Source organism: Pangasianodon hypophthalmus, chromosome 26 (assembly GCF_027358585.1).
Source record: "Pangasianodon hypophthalmus isolate fPanHyp1 chromosome 26, fPanHyp1.pri, whole genome shotgun sequence".
NCBI classification, from domain to species: domain Eukaryota; kingdom Metazoa; phylum Chordata; class Actinopteri; order Siluriformes; family Pangasiidae; genus Pangasianodon; species Pangasianodon hypophthalmus.
The window spans coordinates 5,318,623-5,332,661 of NC_069735.1; the positions used below are offsets into that span (position 1 = coordinate 5,318,623).

The 14,039-nt window shown below is 36.8% G+C and overlaps 1 protein-coding gene across 1 annotated transcript in view; it reads left to right on the top strand.

Annotated features, from left to right (window-relative positions):
• Positions 1-12,134, top strand: part of kpnb3 (karyopherin (importin) beta 3) — a 37,620-nt gene extending 25,486 nt beyond the window's left edge. The window contains exons 17-26 of the mRNA XM_053229992.1: positions 1,115-1,236; positions 5,203-5,308; positions 5,427-5,590; positions 5,869-5,980; positions 6,062-6,117; positions 6,225-6,347; positions 9,893-10,112; positions 10,963-11,191; positions 11,285-11,426; positions 11,549-12,134. Of these exons, the coding sequence (XP_053085967.1) occupies positions 1,115-1,236; positions 5,203-5,308; positions 5,427-5,590; positions 5,869-5,980; positions 6,062-6,117; positions 6,225-6,347; positions 9,893-10,112; positions 10,963-11,191; positions 11,285-11,426; positions 11,549-11,635 (1,361 nt within the window). The 3' untranslated portion in view covers positions 11,636-12,134. The remainder of the gene's footprint in view (positions 1-1,114; positions 1,237-5,202; positions 5,309-5,426; positions 5,591-5,868; positions 5,981-6,061; positions 6,118-6,224; positions 6,348-9,892; positions 10,113-10,962; positions 11,192-11,284; positions 11,427-11,548) is intronic.
• Positions 12,135-14,039: the final 1,905 nt, after the last annotated feature.

Below are 14,039 nucleotides of genomic sequence, written 5' to 3' on the forward strand. Positions count from 1 at the left end.
TCTGTGCAGGGCAGTCATGTTTTTTTGTATTGACCTTGGCAAGCCATCTTTACAGAGCTTGCTTTGTGCAGAGCGGCACTGTCATGCTGGTAAAAGACTGGGCTAGACCCCTCCAGTGAACAGTGGAAAAGGACTTTGTCTAATTGGACAAAACTGAAATTTATTTTGTCTAATAAATTTTCCCCTCTGTCTTGTCAACCTAATAGCTGGAAAAATGTTTTTGTGATGGTACCTAGACTTGCACGATATAAGTTTTATCATCGCATGATCTTACACTGCGACAATATCCAGAGATGTTTCCTCCAAATATATTGTATTAACAGACCTTGCCAGCCTTTATGCGTTTTGTGTAGGAGTGCCTTAGTTTAATGTCAGAGTATTCTAGTGCGAGTTATCACTCAAAAATATGTTAAAAGAGCAGTCATTCTCCCCAGTAAAACAGGCGAGGGACCAATTGACATTAATCTTGAATGATTTGTGCAGGCATTTAGACCTCTTCAATATTATCCGATACCTTCTTCTGCCTATCTCATATGTTCTTGGCTAAACTCATGCAAGTCCTGACGCATCCTGTGAAGGTAAATGCAGAATATTTTGGGCTCATTAAATAAACTTATTTTAAAAAAAAAAACTAAAAAATCTATTATTGAAAATTTGACTTGGCTGACATTAGGCAAGAATAAAGTTAACATCAGTTAACTACATTTATTAGGGATTAGGGATGTCAGAAAAACTACATTTATTATGGATGTCAGCTGGAAATGGTAAAAAGAGAAAAAAAGCCAAAAAATTTTTACCTAAAAAGATGACAGGCCGATTATGGCCATTAGACAACCAATTTCTTATCTTGAAAATTTATGGTTTTTGTTTAATGTGCATTACTGTAGAATCACTTTTAAATCCACCATGGTTAGAGTTAACACAGTGCTCTCAGCATGGAATGAATTGCATTCTTTTTCCCCTGTGACTTTCTCGCAGGTCACCAAATAGCCTTTTTTTTTTTTTTTGAATGGAAAATGCAAGCAGGGAAAAAGCATTATCATGCAAGCTTAATACTGAGTACTGTTTTCACATCGTCATTTCACTCCTCTAACTGCATGTTTCACCCTCTCAGCCCAGGACATGGAGAACATGTCTGAAGATGATGGTTGGGAGTTTGTGAATCTTGGAGACCAACAGAGCTTTGGCATCAAGACTGCTGGGTTAGAAGAAAAAGCTACAGCTTGTCAGATGCTGGTATGTTTGAATTATGATTTGTTATGAGAACCCTAGCACACATGCACACACCTTGAAATTTTTTTTTTTTTTTTTAAACTTTTATTATGCAAACTTCCCATGTTCATCAAGTGTTAAAACATGCATTTCCTGAACTTCTAACAAATTAACGTACTTGTTTCATGTGCAATAAGGGGATTGAAGGAATATCCTTACATACTACTAAAAATTCTAATATTAAACTATATTATACTAATACTATAAATTCAGTTTAAACAAGAACACTTTTTAAACCTTAAAGCATTAGCCATTTTTAACAGGTACTAATTGAAGGGATGTTTTTCCTTTTGCTTAAGTTTTTGTTCTAGATTGCCATAATCGTATCTCCTGTGGTGAGCGTTTTTAATGAATAATATGTACTGGACCCAAAAATTCTCTGAATTGTTTAAAAAAAAAAAAAAAAAAGAAACTAGTGCCATAAAACTTGCAGCATTTCTCCTTTAATCCCCTTCAAAACACTCTTCTTGTGATGCAAAACCCTCCTGCATTTTTTTTCCGGGATTTTTTCCACGGTGGCGAATCTTTCCCCCTTCAGTCTCATTTTTAATTTCAGGAAACAAAAAAGTGGCACATTCGAATGTGCTGTACACACTTGGCGTGCGCACCTAACCAATTTTATGTTGAAGTACTTGGTGAATATACAGTTAGGTCCAGAAGTATTTGGACAATGACAGAGTTTTTGTGATTTTGCCTTTATACACCACCACAATGGATTTGAAATAAAACAATCAAGATGTGATCGAAGTGTAGACTTTCAGCTTTATTTTAAGAGGTTCCACAAAAATATGGCTTTTACCATTTAGGAATTACAGCCATTTTAAGCAAAGTACTTCCATTTTCAGGGGCTCAAAGGTATTTGGACAATTGACTGACAAGAAGTTAATTGACCAGGTGCGATCCATTCCCTCGTTACTTCAAGACAAATGAAGCAGATAAAAGGTCTGGAGTTGATATCAGGTATTGACTTGGCATTTGGCAGCTGTTTGACTGGAGCTACCGATATGAAGTCCAAGGAGATCTCAATGCAAGTGAAGGAAGCCATCATTAGGCTGAAAAAACAACATAAATCTATAAGAGAGATAACAAAAACCTTAGGTGTGGCCAAATCAACAGTTGGGTACATTCTTAAAAAGAAAGAAAGCACTGGTGAGCTCAAACAACATCTAAAGGCCTGGAAGATCACAGAAGACAACTAAAGTGGTGGATCGCAGAATCCTTTCCTTGGTGAAGGAAAACCCCTTCACAACATCAACAGAAGTCAAGAATAGTCTGGAGAATGTAGGCGTATCATTGTCAAAATCTACAATCAAGAGACGCTTTCATGAATGTAAATACAGAGGGTTTACAACAAGGTGCAAACCACTGGTAACATTCAAGAACAGGAAAGCCAGAATAGACTTTGCCAGAAAACATCTGAAAAAGCCTCCCATGTTCTGGAATAAGATTCTTTGGACTGATGAAACCAAGATTAACTTGTACTAGAATGATGGGAAGAGAAAAGTATGGCGAAAGAAAGGAACAGCTCATGATCCAAAGTATACCACATCATGTGTCAAACATGGTGGAGGCAGTGTTATGGCATGGGCATGTATGACTGCCAATGGAACAGGCTCACTGGTGTTTATTGATGATGTGACTGCTGCAGAAGTAGCAAGATGAATTCTGAGGTGTATAGGGCTATACTCTCTGCTCACATTCAGCCAAATGCTACAAAACTGATAGGACGCCACTTCACAGTGCAGGTGGATAATGACCCTAAACATACTGCGAAAGCAACTCAAGACTTTTTGTAGGCAAAGAAATGGAATATTCTTCAATGGCCAAGTCAGTCGCCTGATCTCAACCCAATAGAGCATGCTTTTCACTTACTGAAGACAAGACTGAAAGCAGAAAGACCCACAAATAAGCAGCAACTGAAGGTGGCTGCATTGAACGCCTGGCAAAGCATCTCCAGGGAGGAAACTCAGAATTTGGTGATGTCTCCAGGCTTCAGGCAGTCATTGACTGCAAAGGATTTTCATCCAAGTATATCACTTTGTCCAAATACCTTTGAGCCCCTGAAAATGGAGGTACTTTGTTGAACATGGCTGTAATTCCTAAATGGTAAATGCCATATTTTTAACCTCTTAAAATAAAGCTGAAAGTCTACACTTTGATCACATCTTGATTGTTTTATTTCAAATCCATTGTGGTGGTGTATAAAGGCAAAATCACAAAAACTCCGTCATTGTCCAGATACTTCCGGACCTAACTGTATGTGCACATACACACACACACACACAGTTGGGGTCAAGTTTGCATATGCCTTGCAGAATCTGCAATATGTTAATAATAATAAAAATGAAGGATCATAAAAATTACATTTTGTTTTTTATTTAGCACTGCCATAAATAAGCTATTTCACATAAGATGTTTACATGTCCACAACACAAAATAACTGAATTGACACAAATGAACCAGATCAGAAGTTTGGATATGCTTGATTCTTAATACTGTGTGTTGTTACTTGGCTGATCAGTGACTGTTTTTATGTTTTGTGATAGTTGTTCATGAGTCCCTTGTTTGTCCTGAGCAGTTAAACTGCCCACTGTTCTTTAAAAAAAAAAAAAAAAAAAAAAAAAATCCTCCAGGTTCTGCGCATTCTTTGCTTTTCCAGCATCTTCTGCATATTTGACCCCTTTCCAGAAGTGGCTGTATGATGTTGGGATCTATCTTTCAAAAAAAAAAGGATTAAAAGATTAGAGTTTACCAAAAATATGTTCAGTTTCAAATGCTTCAAAACTCATCAGATGGTGCTTCGCGCTGTAGATGGACAATGACCCGAAGCATACTTCAAAGGTAACCCAAGACTTTAAGCCAAAGAAGTGGAATCCTCTGCAATGGCCAAGTCCATTACCTGAGCATGCATTTTTCGTGGTGAAGGCAAAATGCCCCAAGAACAAGCAGAAACCAAAGACAGCTGCAGTAAAGGCCTGGCTGAGCATCATCAGGGACAAAACGCACTGTCTGATGCCTATTGGTTCCAGACTTCAGGCAGTCATTTACTTCAAAGGCTTTGCCACCAAGTATTAAAATGACACTTTAATTTATGATTGTGTTAATTTGTCCAATTTTTGGACAAACTAACAATCATACTTTTGGACCCTTAAAAAGAGGGGGAACGCCATATAAAAAGTGCTGTAATTCCTACACTGTTCACCTGATTGGGATATAAATACCACTGAATTAAAGCTGAAAGTCTGTACTTTGAGTTCATATTCATTCATTATTTTTATCAACTCGAATATAGTATGATGGATAGCTAATTGGGTCCATTAGTGTTTGGTCAGTGACACAATTTTCATAATTTTGCCTTTGTACACTACCCCATCAAGATACGACTGAATTGTAGACTTTCAGCTTTACTTCAAGGGGTTTAACAAAAATATTGCATTAACTGTTTAGGAATTGCATTATCACATCGTGATTGCTTCATTTCAAATCCGTAGTGGTGTTGTAAAGAGGCAAAATTATGTCACTGTCTAAATAATTATGAACCCAAATGTATAAATATGAATGAATATTTGAATATTTGTTCCTGTAACAGCAACGTGAGTTGAACATGGTCCAGTGTGCATGAACCCCATATGCACATTTGTCTGTTTTCATTTAAACCTTACAGTATATCAAAGTTAATGTGCTGACACTTCAAGCTGTATTACCAAATTTTAAAAAAGCCAAGGGTTGGAAATTAGAAGTGAATTCCAAAGCAACAATTTATAGCATTTTCTGCATATATTCAGCATTCTTTCTTGCAATACATTCTGTAACATGGATTCTGTCCTAATGAATTCACAGGCTTTAATAGGCTAACTCTCCCTCCACCACTCTTTTGACAAGGGTCCTTTTTAACTTTCATTACCCACTTCTTATCCTTCCTGTTTACAGGTCTGCTATGCAAAGGAGCTAAAGGAAGGTTTTGTGGAGTATACAGAGCAAGTTGTCAAGCTGATGGTTCCTTTGCTTAAATTCTACTTCCATGATGATATCCTTTGTTTGCCTAGATTATTATTGTGTACTTGTAAGGTACACCTATAGTGTTTTGGTTGTGTGTGTTTTTTGCTAGACATTTCAGCTATTTCAATCCTTAACCTAGTCTCCATGTGTGCGAGTAGCTGCTGCTGAGTCCATGCCTCTGTTGTTGGAATGTGCACGTGTGAGGGGTCCAGAATACCTCACTCAGATGTGGCATTTCATGTGTGATGCTCTCATTAAAGCCATTGGCACTGAGCCAGATTCAGATGTGCTGTCAGAGATCATGCACTCTTTTGCTAAGGTACTAAGGTTCACTTTGGTCTTTAAAAAAAAAAAAAAATCTTGTACTTCCCTGTAATGAATACTTGGTTTCCTTATAGCTGTAATACATGATTTGAAATGAATGTTTTTTTTTTTTTTTTTTTTTTTTAACCTTTTCTCTTGTTTTTGTTTTTGATTTATTTTTTTATTTATTTATTTATTTATTTTTTGAAGTTCATTAGTGTAAGCAAGAAGTCAGATGTGTTGTACACATTTGTTGTGCGATCCAAATGTTCTTTCTTTCTCTCTCGCACTCAGTGCATTGAGTTAATGGGAGATGGCTGTCTAAACAGTGAGCACTTTGAGGAGATGGGAGGCATTCTGAAAAGCAAACTGGAGGAGCACTTTAAAAACCAAGAGCTCAGACAAGGTGATCTCTGATTAAAAGATTCAGAAGAGTGAAGTTTTCCATCAAGTGCAAAGAATTAATTCTCTTTTTCTTTCTGAACAGCCAAACGACAAGATGAGGATTATGATGAGCAAGTTGAAGAAACATTACAAGATGAAGTAAGTGTGCTTTTATACCAAAGAGTATACATATTTAAAATATGAGTCAATCAAAGGTGCCAGTTAAATTTCACCTTGATATAATAGTATATTTTCCTCCTCCCTAGGATGAGAATGATGTGTACATACTTACCAAGGTGTCGGACATTTTGCATGCTGTGTTCTGCAGTTACAAAGAGAAGGTGCTTCCTTGGTTTGAACAGCTTTTACAGCTTATAGTCAATCTTATAGTAAGTATAGTCTGATTGTTTTTCATTTTATTTTTAATTTTGACCAAATTGTAAATGTCTTACTTGGCCAGTTATAATTCATGTGATCTTGTGTTCCTCTACTCCTCTGTATTTAATGGGAAAGATTCTATGTGTACATTTGAAATACAGCTGTATCCAGCATTTTAAAGAATGCTTTCTGATACATTCTAATAGCTAGCACCTAAAAAAATGAAATATTTCTGTGGTGGTTAGGGGCTCTAACACAACTGGACAGTGTTGAAATTTCAGTTGCATATTCCTTTGGAAGGTGTTTTACCAGCTGGTGGCCCTTCCTGGTTGTCAATAAATTTGCGTGTGTACATACAGCCTATACAAGGATATAAATGAACAGGACACAAAAGGTTAGCTTATTCGAGTAGCGGTGGATTTTATAGCAGCACTGGCAAAGAAATCCAACAATCAAGTGAAATGGCAGCATGGGTTTTTGGGCCCATTTTGAACATTGATACTGTTTGGCATTGTATCATTAACTAAATTAACTTACAGGGGTATAGAAAAAATGATTGGAAACAAATCAGTCCAACAGTGTCTGATACAGCTGCACCAGTTTACAAACCTGGGTTTGGTTCAAATTGAAAAAGGAAAACCATTAAAAACCTCTTACTGTCACTGAAAATTGATTTGCAAGGCAAATAAAGACCATGAAGAATTGATTGAAATAGTTTTTCCTTACAGTGTCCAACCTAGAACATATCGGTGCAATTTAACTGAGCTGAATCTTCCTAGATTGGACCTGAATCATATGTGCTGAACTGAATTGAAGTGCATCAAATCGTTACGTTTTGTATCATATTAGACTACTCTAGGTATTGTGATGTGTACTGTCTGAAAGAGGGAGATTCCGACTGCTGGTGCATCCAGTTGAGGCCAGTGGTTTACATTTCCCGCTGGAAGTAGTGGAAAGGCAAAGGCAATTCATTTGTTTTTACTATACACTGAAAACATTTGGATTTGAAAGCAAAAGATGGATATTAGATGATGGATCAGAATTTGTACTTTTATTTCCAGGTGTTTACTTCTAGATGTGTTAAACAACTTAGAACAAGGCACCTTTGGTGGCAGACCACCCAAGGTTTGGGTAAGCAAAAGTATAGGAACAGTTATTCTTAAAGTAAATTAAAATAAATAACACTTAATATTTGGTTGTATATTGCCATTCCACAAGATGCAATCCACTCATCAGCAGTAAGGATCAGAAAGCCAGATTGGAATTGGCAAAGAAATACAGCAATGAGCCACAATAGTTCTGAAATCAAGATTAACCGTTACCAAAGGCCAAAGTGTGGAGAAAGAAAGGATCTGTTCAAGATCCAAAACATACATGTTCATTGGTCGAGCACAGTGGAAGTAACGTCATGGCTTGGGCTTGTATGTCTGCTTCTGGAACAGGCTCACTAATCTTTATTGATGATGTAACTCATGACAGTAGCAGCAGAATGAATTCAGAAGTCTACAGAAACATTCTGTCTGCCTATTTACAGAGAAAAGCATTCAATCTAATTGCGAGGAACTTCATCATGCAGCAAGACAATGACCCAAAACACACCGCCAACCTGACAAAGGGGAAAAAAGTGGAAGTTTTTAGACTGGCTAAGCAAATCAGCAGACCTTAATCCAATTGAGTATGCATTTCATCACATGAAGGGGAGACTGAAGGGAGAAATTCCCAAAGAATACAACTGAAAGAAGTTGGCGTGAAATCCTGTAAAAACATCTCAAAAGAAGAATGCAACAGTTTGATGTCATTGGATTGCTGGCTTGATGCAGTAATTGCAATATGCAACCAAATATTAGGTGTTATTTACTTTAAGACTGTCTGTTCCCATACTACATGAAAGCTGAAATTCTGATCCATCACCTTATGTTCATTTTTTGATCTCAAACCCAGATGTCTTCAGTGTATAGCAAAAACTAAAAACTGGCCTTCCTGTTCCAATACTTTCAGAGGGGACTGTATATACACCTAGGCTAAAGATATTCAGTGTCAGTTTTTCACAACTCCACATATTTCATGTTTCTATATATTTCTTTTGCCAAGCATTCTACTTTGTTTGCTTCAGAGGTGATTTTTAAAACTTAAAAATTTATTAGAAACTGATTTATTTCAACTTGAATTCACTATATTCCAGTGGGTCATAAGTTTACATACACTAAGATGACTTTCTCTTTAAACATGCATTTTAGATATTGACGTAATGACTTTTAGAAGCTTCTGATTGGCCGGTTATCACAACTAGGAGTCCACCTGTTAAAAGGCCTACCTTTAAACAGAGTGCCTTTTTGCTGTTGATACCATGGGAAATCCAAGCACCTCATCCCAGACATCAGAAAAAAATGTATGGACCTCAACAAGTGTTTCCAAACAGCTGAAGGTACCATGAACATTTGAACAAACAATTTTATGCAAATATAAAAATCTTAGGACCACAGAGACACTGCATTGTTCAGGAATGAGGCACAGATTAACTCCCTGAGAAGAATGAACTTTCGTGTTAAAGGTTCACCTGAACCCCAAGACAACAAAAGAACTGGTGAAGGAGGAGGTGTCAGGTACCAAAGTATGTAAATCCACAATTAAAGAGAGTCCTACATCACTTGAAAGATGGTTGTGCAGGGAAGGTTTGTGCTTCTGGGAACTGAATTTTGCAGGTGGTCACCAGCCTTTTGGAGGAATGTTCTCTGGTCAGATGGAACAAAAATTGAACTGTTTGGCCATAATAACCAGCATAATATATGGTGGAAAAAGGCTTTTTATTCCAAACTTCATTCCAACTGTGAAGCATGGGGGTGGCACCAGTTCCTTGCTGGAAAAGTGCACTTCAGAAAATAGATGGCATCATGAGGAAAATAGATGGCACCACAAGATCTCAGTTGGAAAGTTAAAACTTGGTTACAACTGGGTCTTCCAGCAGGACATAAGCATACCTCCCAAAGTTGTAACAAAATGGCTTAAAGGCAACTAAGTGAAAGTATCGGAGTGGCTATCACAAAGCTCTGACCTGAATCCCTTAGAAAATCTGTGGACTGAACTGAATGAGCAGAAACTCCAATAAAGTACTGTGAGAAGCTTGTGGAAGGCAACCCCAAGCATATGATTAAAGTTCAAGCAATTAAAAGACAATGCCACCAAATATTGACAAAGAGCATGTAAGCTTGTGACCCACTGAAAATCTGATATAGTAAATAAAAAATGAAATAAAGCTGTCTCTTTAGCTAATATTTTGAAATTAACTCTTATGAAATTAAAATAGGTTTAATTTGTCTTTGTAAAAACAGGAAATATATGGCAACATGAAATGTCTGGAGTTGTGAAAAAGCCTGTGTTTAGCCTAGTTTAGCCTGTGACTGTGTTTAGCCTAGTTTAGCCTGTGACTGTGTTTAGCCTAGTTGTATGTAAACTTTTGGCCTCAACTGTATACAAAAGTTTGCTAAGGTGGTAATCTTACAGTCAACACAGTAAATGGCCATTGCACAAATAACCATAATCCATTGCTCTCTTGTAGTGCCCACATAGGCCCTGGGCTGACAGACAGTGGGGTCTGTGCATTTTCGATGATGTGATTGAGCACTGCAGTCCTTCTTCGTTCAAGTATGCAGAGTACTTCTTGCGACCCATGATACAAGCCCTCTGTGACACCAGCCCAGAGGTACGGCAGGCAGCTGCTTATGGAATTGGAGTCATGGCCCAATTTGGAGGAGAGAACTACAGGCCCTTCTGCACAGGTGACTTCATGTCAGAGGACATTTAAATACCATTTAGAAAACACAGATATCTGTGACCTTGACCTCAAAGACATCAAACAGACATTAGCTCTGCTCATCTTTTAAAAGGTCCTATGTTTGGAAGTTTGATGTCCAGTTTTGTCAATCATGAATGTAGTGTTATAATAAGGCACTGATTAAACCAAGTGCCAGATTTTAATGGCAAAATATTACATTTGTTTCAGATATATAGCAAAAACAAATTCTTTGAAGTGATGGGCATTTCAAGTAAATTTGTAATATAGTACAAGAGCAAAATAAAACCACTAAAAAGCAAGTACTATAAATTTAACAGCACCAACTTACTAACAAACATAATATTTTTAGGCTAGGTGACATATTAGGCAGCCAATTGAATGAATTAAATACCCAAGCAAACATGCTTCAAGCATCATAATTTAAAATGCACAATTTGGTACATACAGTTTGGTTTTCTTGTATTTTGAAAAAGCAGGAATTTGTAAAAAATGTCTAAACATGTGTTTGCTTTGTCATTATAACTTAATGGGTATAGGTTTGGCCAAAAAAAAAATGTAATCCATTTTTTAAAATGAAATCTATAATGCAATAAAATGTGCAAAAACTGAAGGAGCCCTCAATATTTAAAGTCTGAATAGTTTCTGAAGCCACTGTCTGCATTAAGTTATTGTTATGCTTATAAGATGTAGGCAAAAGATATTTTCTTTGAATAGTAACTTAATAAACTATTAGGTACTTGCATAAATACTTAATTAGAGAACTGCTCATGGTCATCACTAATTCTTTTTTTCATATTTAATGACAATTTACTTTCTCCCCCAAACACCCCCAGAAGCTATTCCTCTCCTGATTGGAGTGATCCAGGCTACAGATTCCAGAGCAAAGGAAAATGTTAATGCAACAGAAAACTGCATCTCTGCTGTTGGCAAGGTCATGAGGTATCGACCAGAATGCATCAATGTCGACGAGATCCTTCCTCATTGGATTTCATGGCTGCCGCTCAATGAAGACAAAGAAGAGGCTGTACACACATTTAATTATCTGTGTGATCTTATTGAAAGGTGAGGCCAAAATTGTGGTCATGTATATTGGGTGGTATTCCATTTTTGACAAATCCTAATCAATTCTCCATTGATTTTGTCCTTTTATTAAAGCAACAATCCTACTGTTCTTGGACCTGACAATGCAAACCTTCCCAAGATATTCCTCATAATTGCTGAAGGGTTTGCTAATGAATCTATTAAAGCTGAAGATCATTGCAGCAAGAGACTGGCAAATGTCATTCGTCAAGTACAAGTGAGTGATTAGTTAATCTTTTCTCCAATCGTGTAGCCAACATAATGAAGTTGACTGAACATAACTGCTGACTGAGGCATCAGTATTAGTGTCTGAAAGTTGTTCTCATGTCCAATCTTCAGGTCTCTGGAGGACTTTGGACACAGTGTGTATCAACGCTTAATGAAACTCACCAGAAGGCCATTCAGGATCTCCTCAACACAGCATAAATTAAGGCTTTATGGTCCACCTGAGAGAGAGGTCTCTTTTTCCAACCCCGAATCTCCCACACACCCACTGAGTAATAAACTGTAGTATTACTTGATTGTAGGGCTAAGATCCAATGTGCCCTCCCCCTCCCTAATGGGTGTAGTATTCAATTCTCCCACAGAAAAGGCTTCCTTCTTTATAGAAAAGTCCTTGTGTGCATCTCAGTGAAAGTGTGGAGGTTGCATTAGATGTTAAAATATTTCCAGTGTAGGAACTGTTCCACTTACATTTTGAGTTATCACAATCGTGTCATCCCATTATAATGTCTTACACTAAGGAGACTGCCTCATCTGCATTTTTGCAGCTTTAGTTTAAACATGGAGCCCCACTGACTGTAGTGACTTTACCGGTAGAGGGGAAGGCCAGTTGTTTTTGCACCCATGCAGATGTGATGTAATGGCTAACAGCATATCTTCTGTCCACTCACTCCATAATATAAAATAAAAACATAAGGTATGAGTCTTTGTGATTATTTTTTTAAAGATGCAAAAGGTATACTGATCTTTTAAGCATGTGATGACATTAATCAAGAAATAGAGAAAGAGCTTTTTATAATCAATTTGAACAATCCCTTTGTTCCCTATTTTGTCAAATACAAATTCATTGCAATTTTGTCAGTAACATTTAGAGACTATGCATTTCCACTATTCTTAAATGTTGATACACAACCCTCAAAGCTCATTAATGTTTGTTAAAACTAATTGTTAGTACTAATAAAGTTGTGAAGGCCTAAAGAAAGTGGAACGTTAGGAAGGAGGGCAAAATATTCATGATGGCAGGACATTTCAGTTGACTCACCTGAACACTATGCTGTTCTGCTTTTTCAGCTAAAGCAGTGGTCAGACTAAACACTAATAAAATTCTTGTGGTGTAAAAAGCCAATTCACTGAAGGGGAAACAATGCTGGATGTCAAAGATGCATTTGTTTCTGCTAGCAGTTACTTTTGCTTTGAGCCAGCTTTAAACAGGAGCAGTTTGACCTGTGAATTCCTAAACCTTGCTTTTGTGAGCCAATAGAAAACAAGAAGGCAGTAGTGGTCTCTTTGGTTAGTAAAGAAATGGTGGTGCTTAAGTAGAGCCACACACATACATTAACTACATTCTGCTATAAAAATCTGCTATAATCTGCTCAAACCAACTAGAACGAAAATACTATTATGTGGCAACGTGAGATCACATGATCAGTTAGCTACCAAAAACGTCTGGGTGGATCTGAGTGCGAGAAGTTAAAATGGATTATTTGGATGCAAAAAGATGGATGTTTTTTTATTATTAATTTTATGTCCCTATTTTGGCAGACAAGTTGTTTGATCTTTTCCTAATAATAAGTGTAAACACAAAGTTATATACTGTACTGATGTACAGAACTACAAATGACTACAAATAAGTCAGCTGATAAACAGTGAATATTTTTCACTACAGTTGTAGACAGTTTGTGGTGTGCAGCATAATATGGACAGGAACCAGACTGCAGACCGAACATGCACGCACTTTATATAGCTCTCGCTTATAAATCCAAACTTTTCTGCACATTGAAGTTCATCAGTTCAACCAATACATGCTTTATCATTTATGATGTTAGCATGGAGGCAACCTGCTTGCTAATATAATCTTGTTAGCACATTTGCTTAACTGTAGGACTCTAGGGTTAGATATGTAATGCTAGTTTACTCTGACAAATTGTCTAGTTAATAGCATACCCAACCAAGTGAGAAGTATTTTTGCAGTACATGCAGACATTTCAGGAATTTCACCATTTTAACACCTGTTGCTCTTTCTAACTTTAAAAGAAAAATCCTTTTTCATTATTCAATGTAGTGAGATACATTAATGTAATTAATATATTTATCCTTATAGTCCTTAAAAACAAATACAGGAAAAGCCTATTTTTCACTTTATAATTCCTTTGATATAAAAGGTCAGAGACAACTTGTCTGTTCAACCCTATCATACATAACAAAAGCTGTTGGGGTGGTGACTGAACATTTCAAAGTTTCTTTATTGCTTCAGAAGTTTGTTAAATAGAGCCTCTACAGTACCTGTTGCACTATTTTTTTTATCATTCCCTTTGCTGAACACTTCTGCATATCTGCTTAGTACATCTGACTCACTTCAGTTGTCTAGCTCATTGCCTCATGACCATGACATCTTCATTTACAAAAAACAACATGAAAATGGAAGTTTTTGGATGCACATTGGCTGTACTGAGCTTCTGCAATAAACGTCTTATAACTCTAACCTTGATGACTCATCCTTGACCTAAGAAAGGATTATCCAGGGCAAAACTTAATAACTCTGTCATTAATATCATTTGATGACCATAGATACAAAGTGTACGTTAATAGAAGAAAAGAGCAATTATTT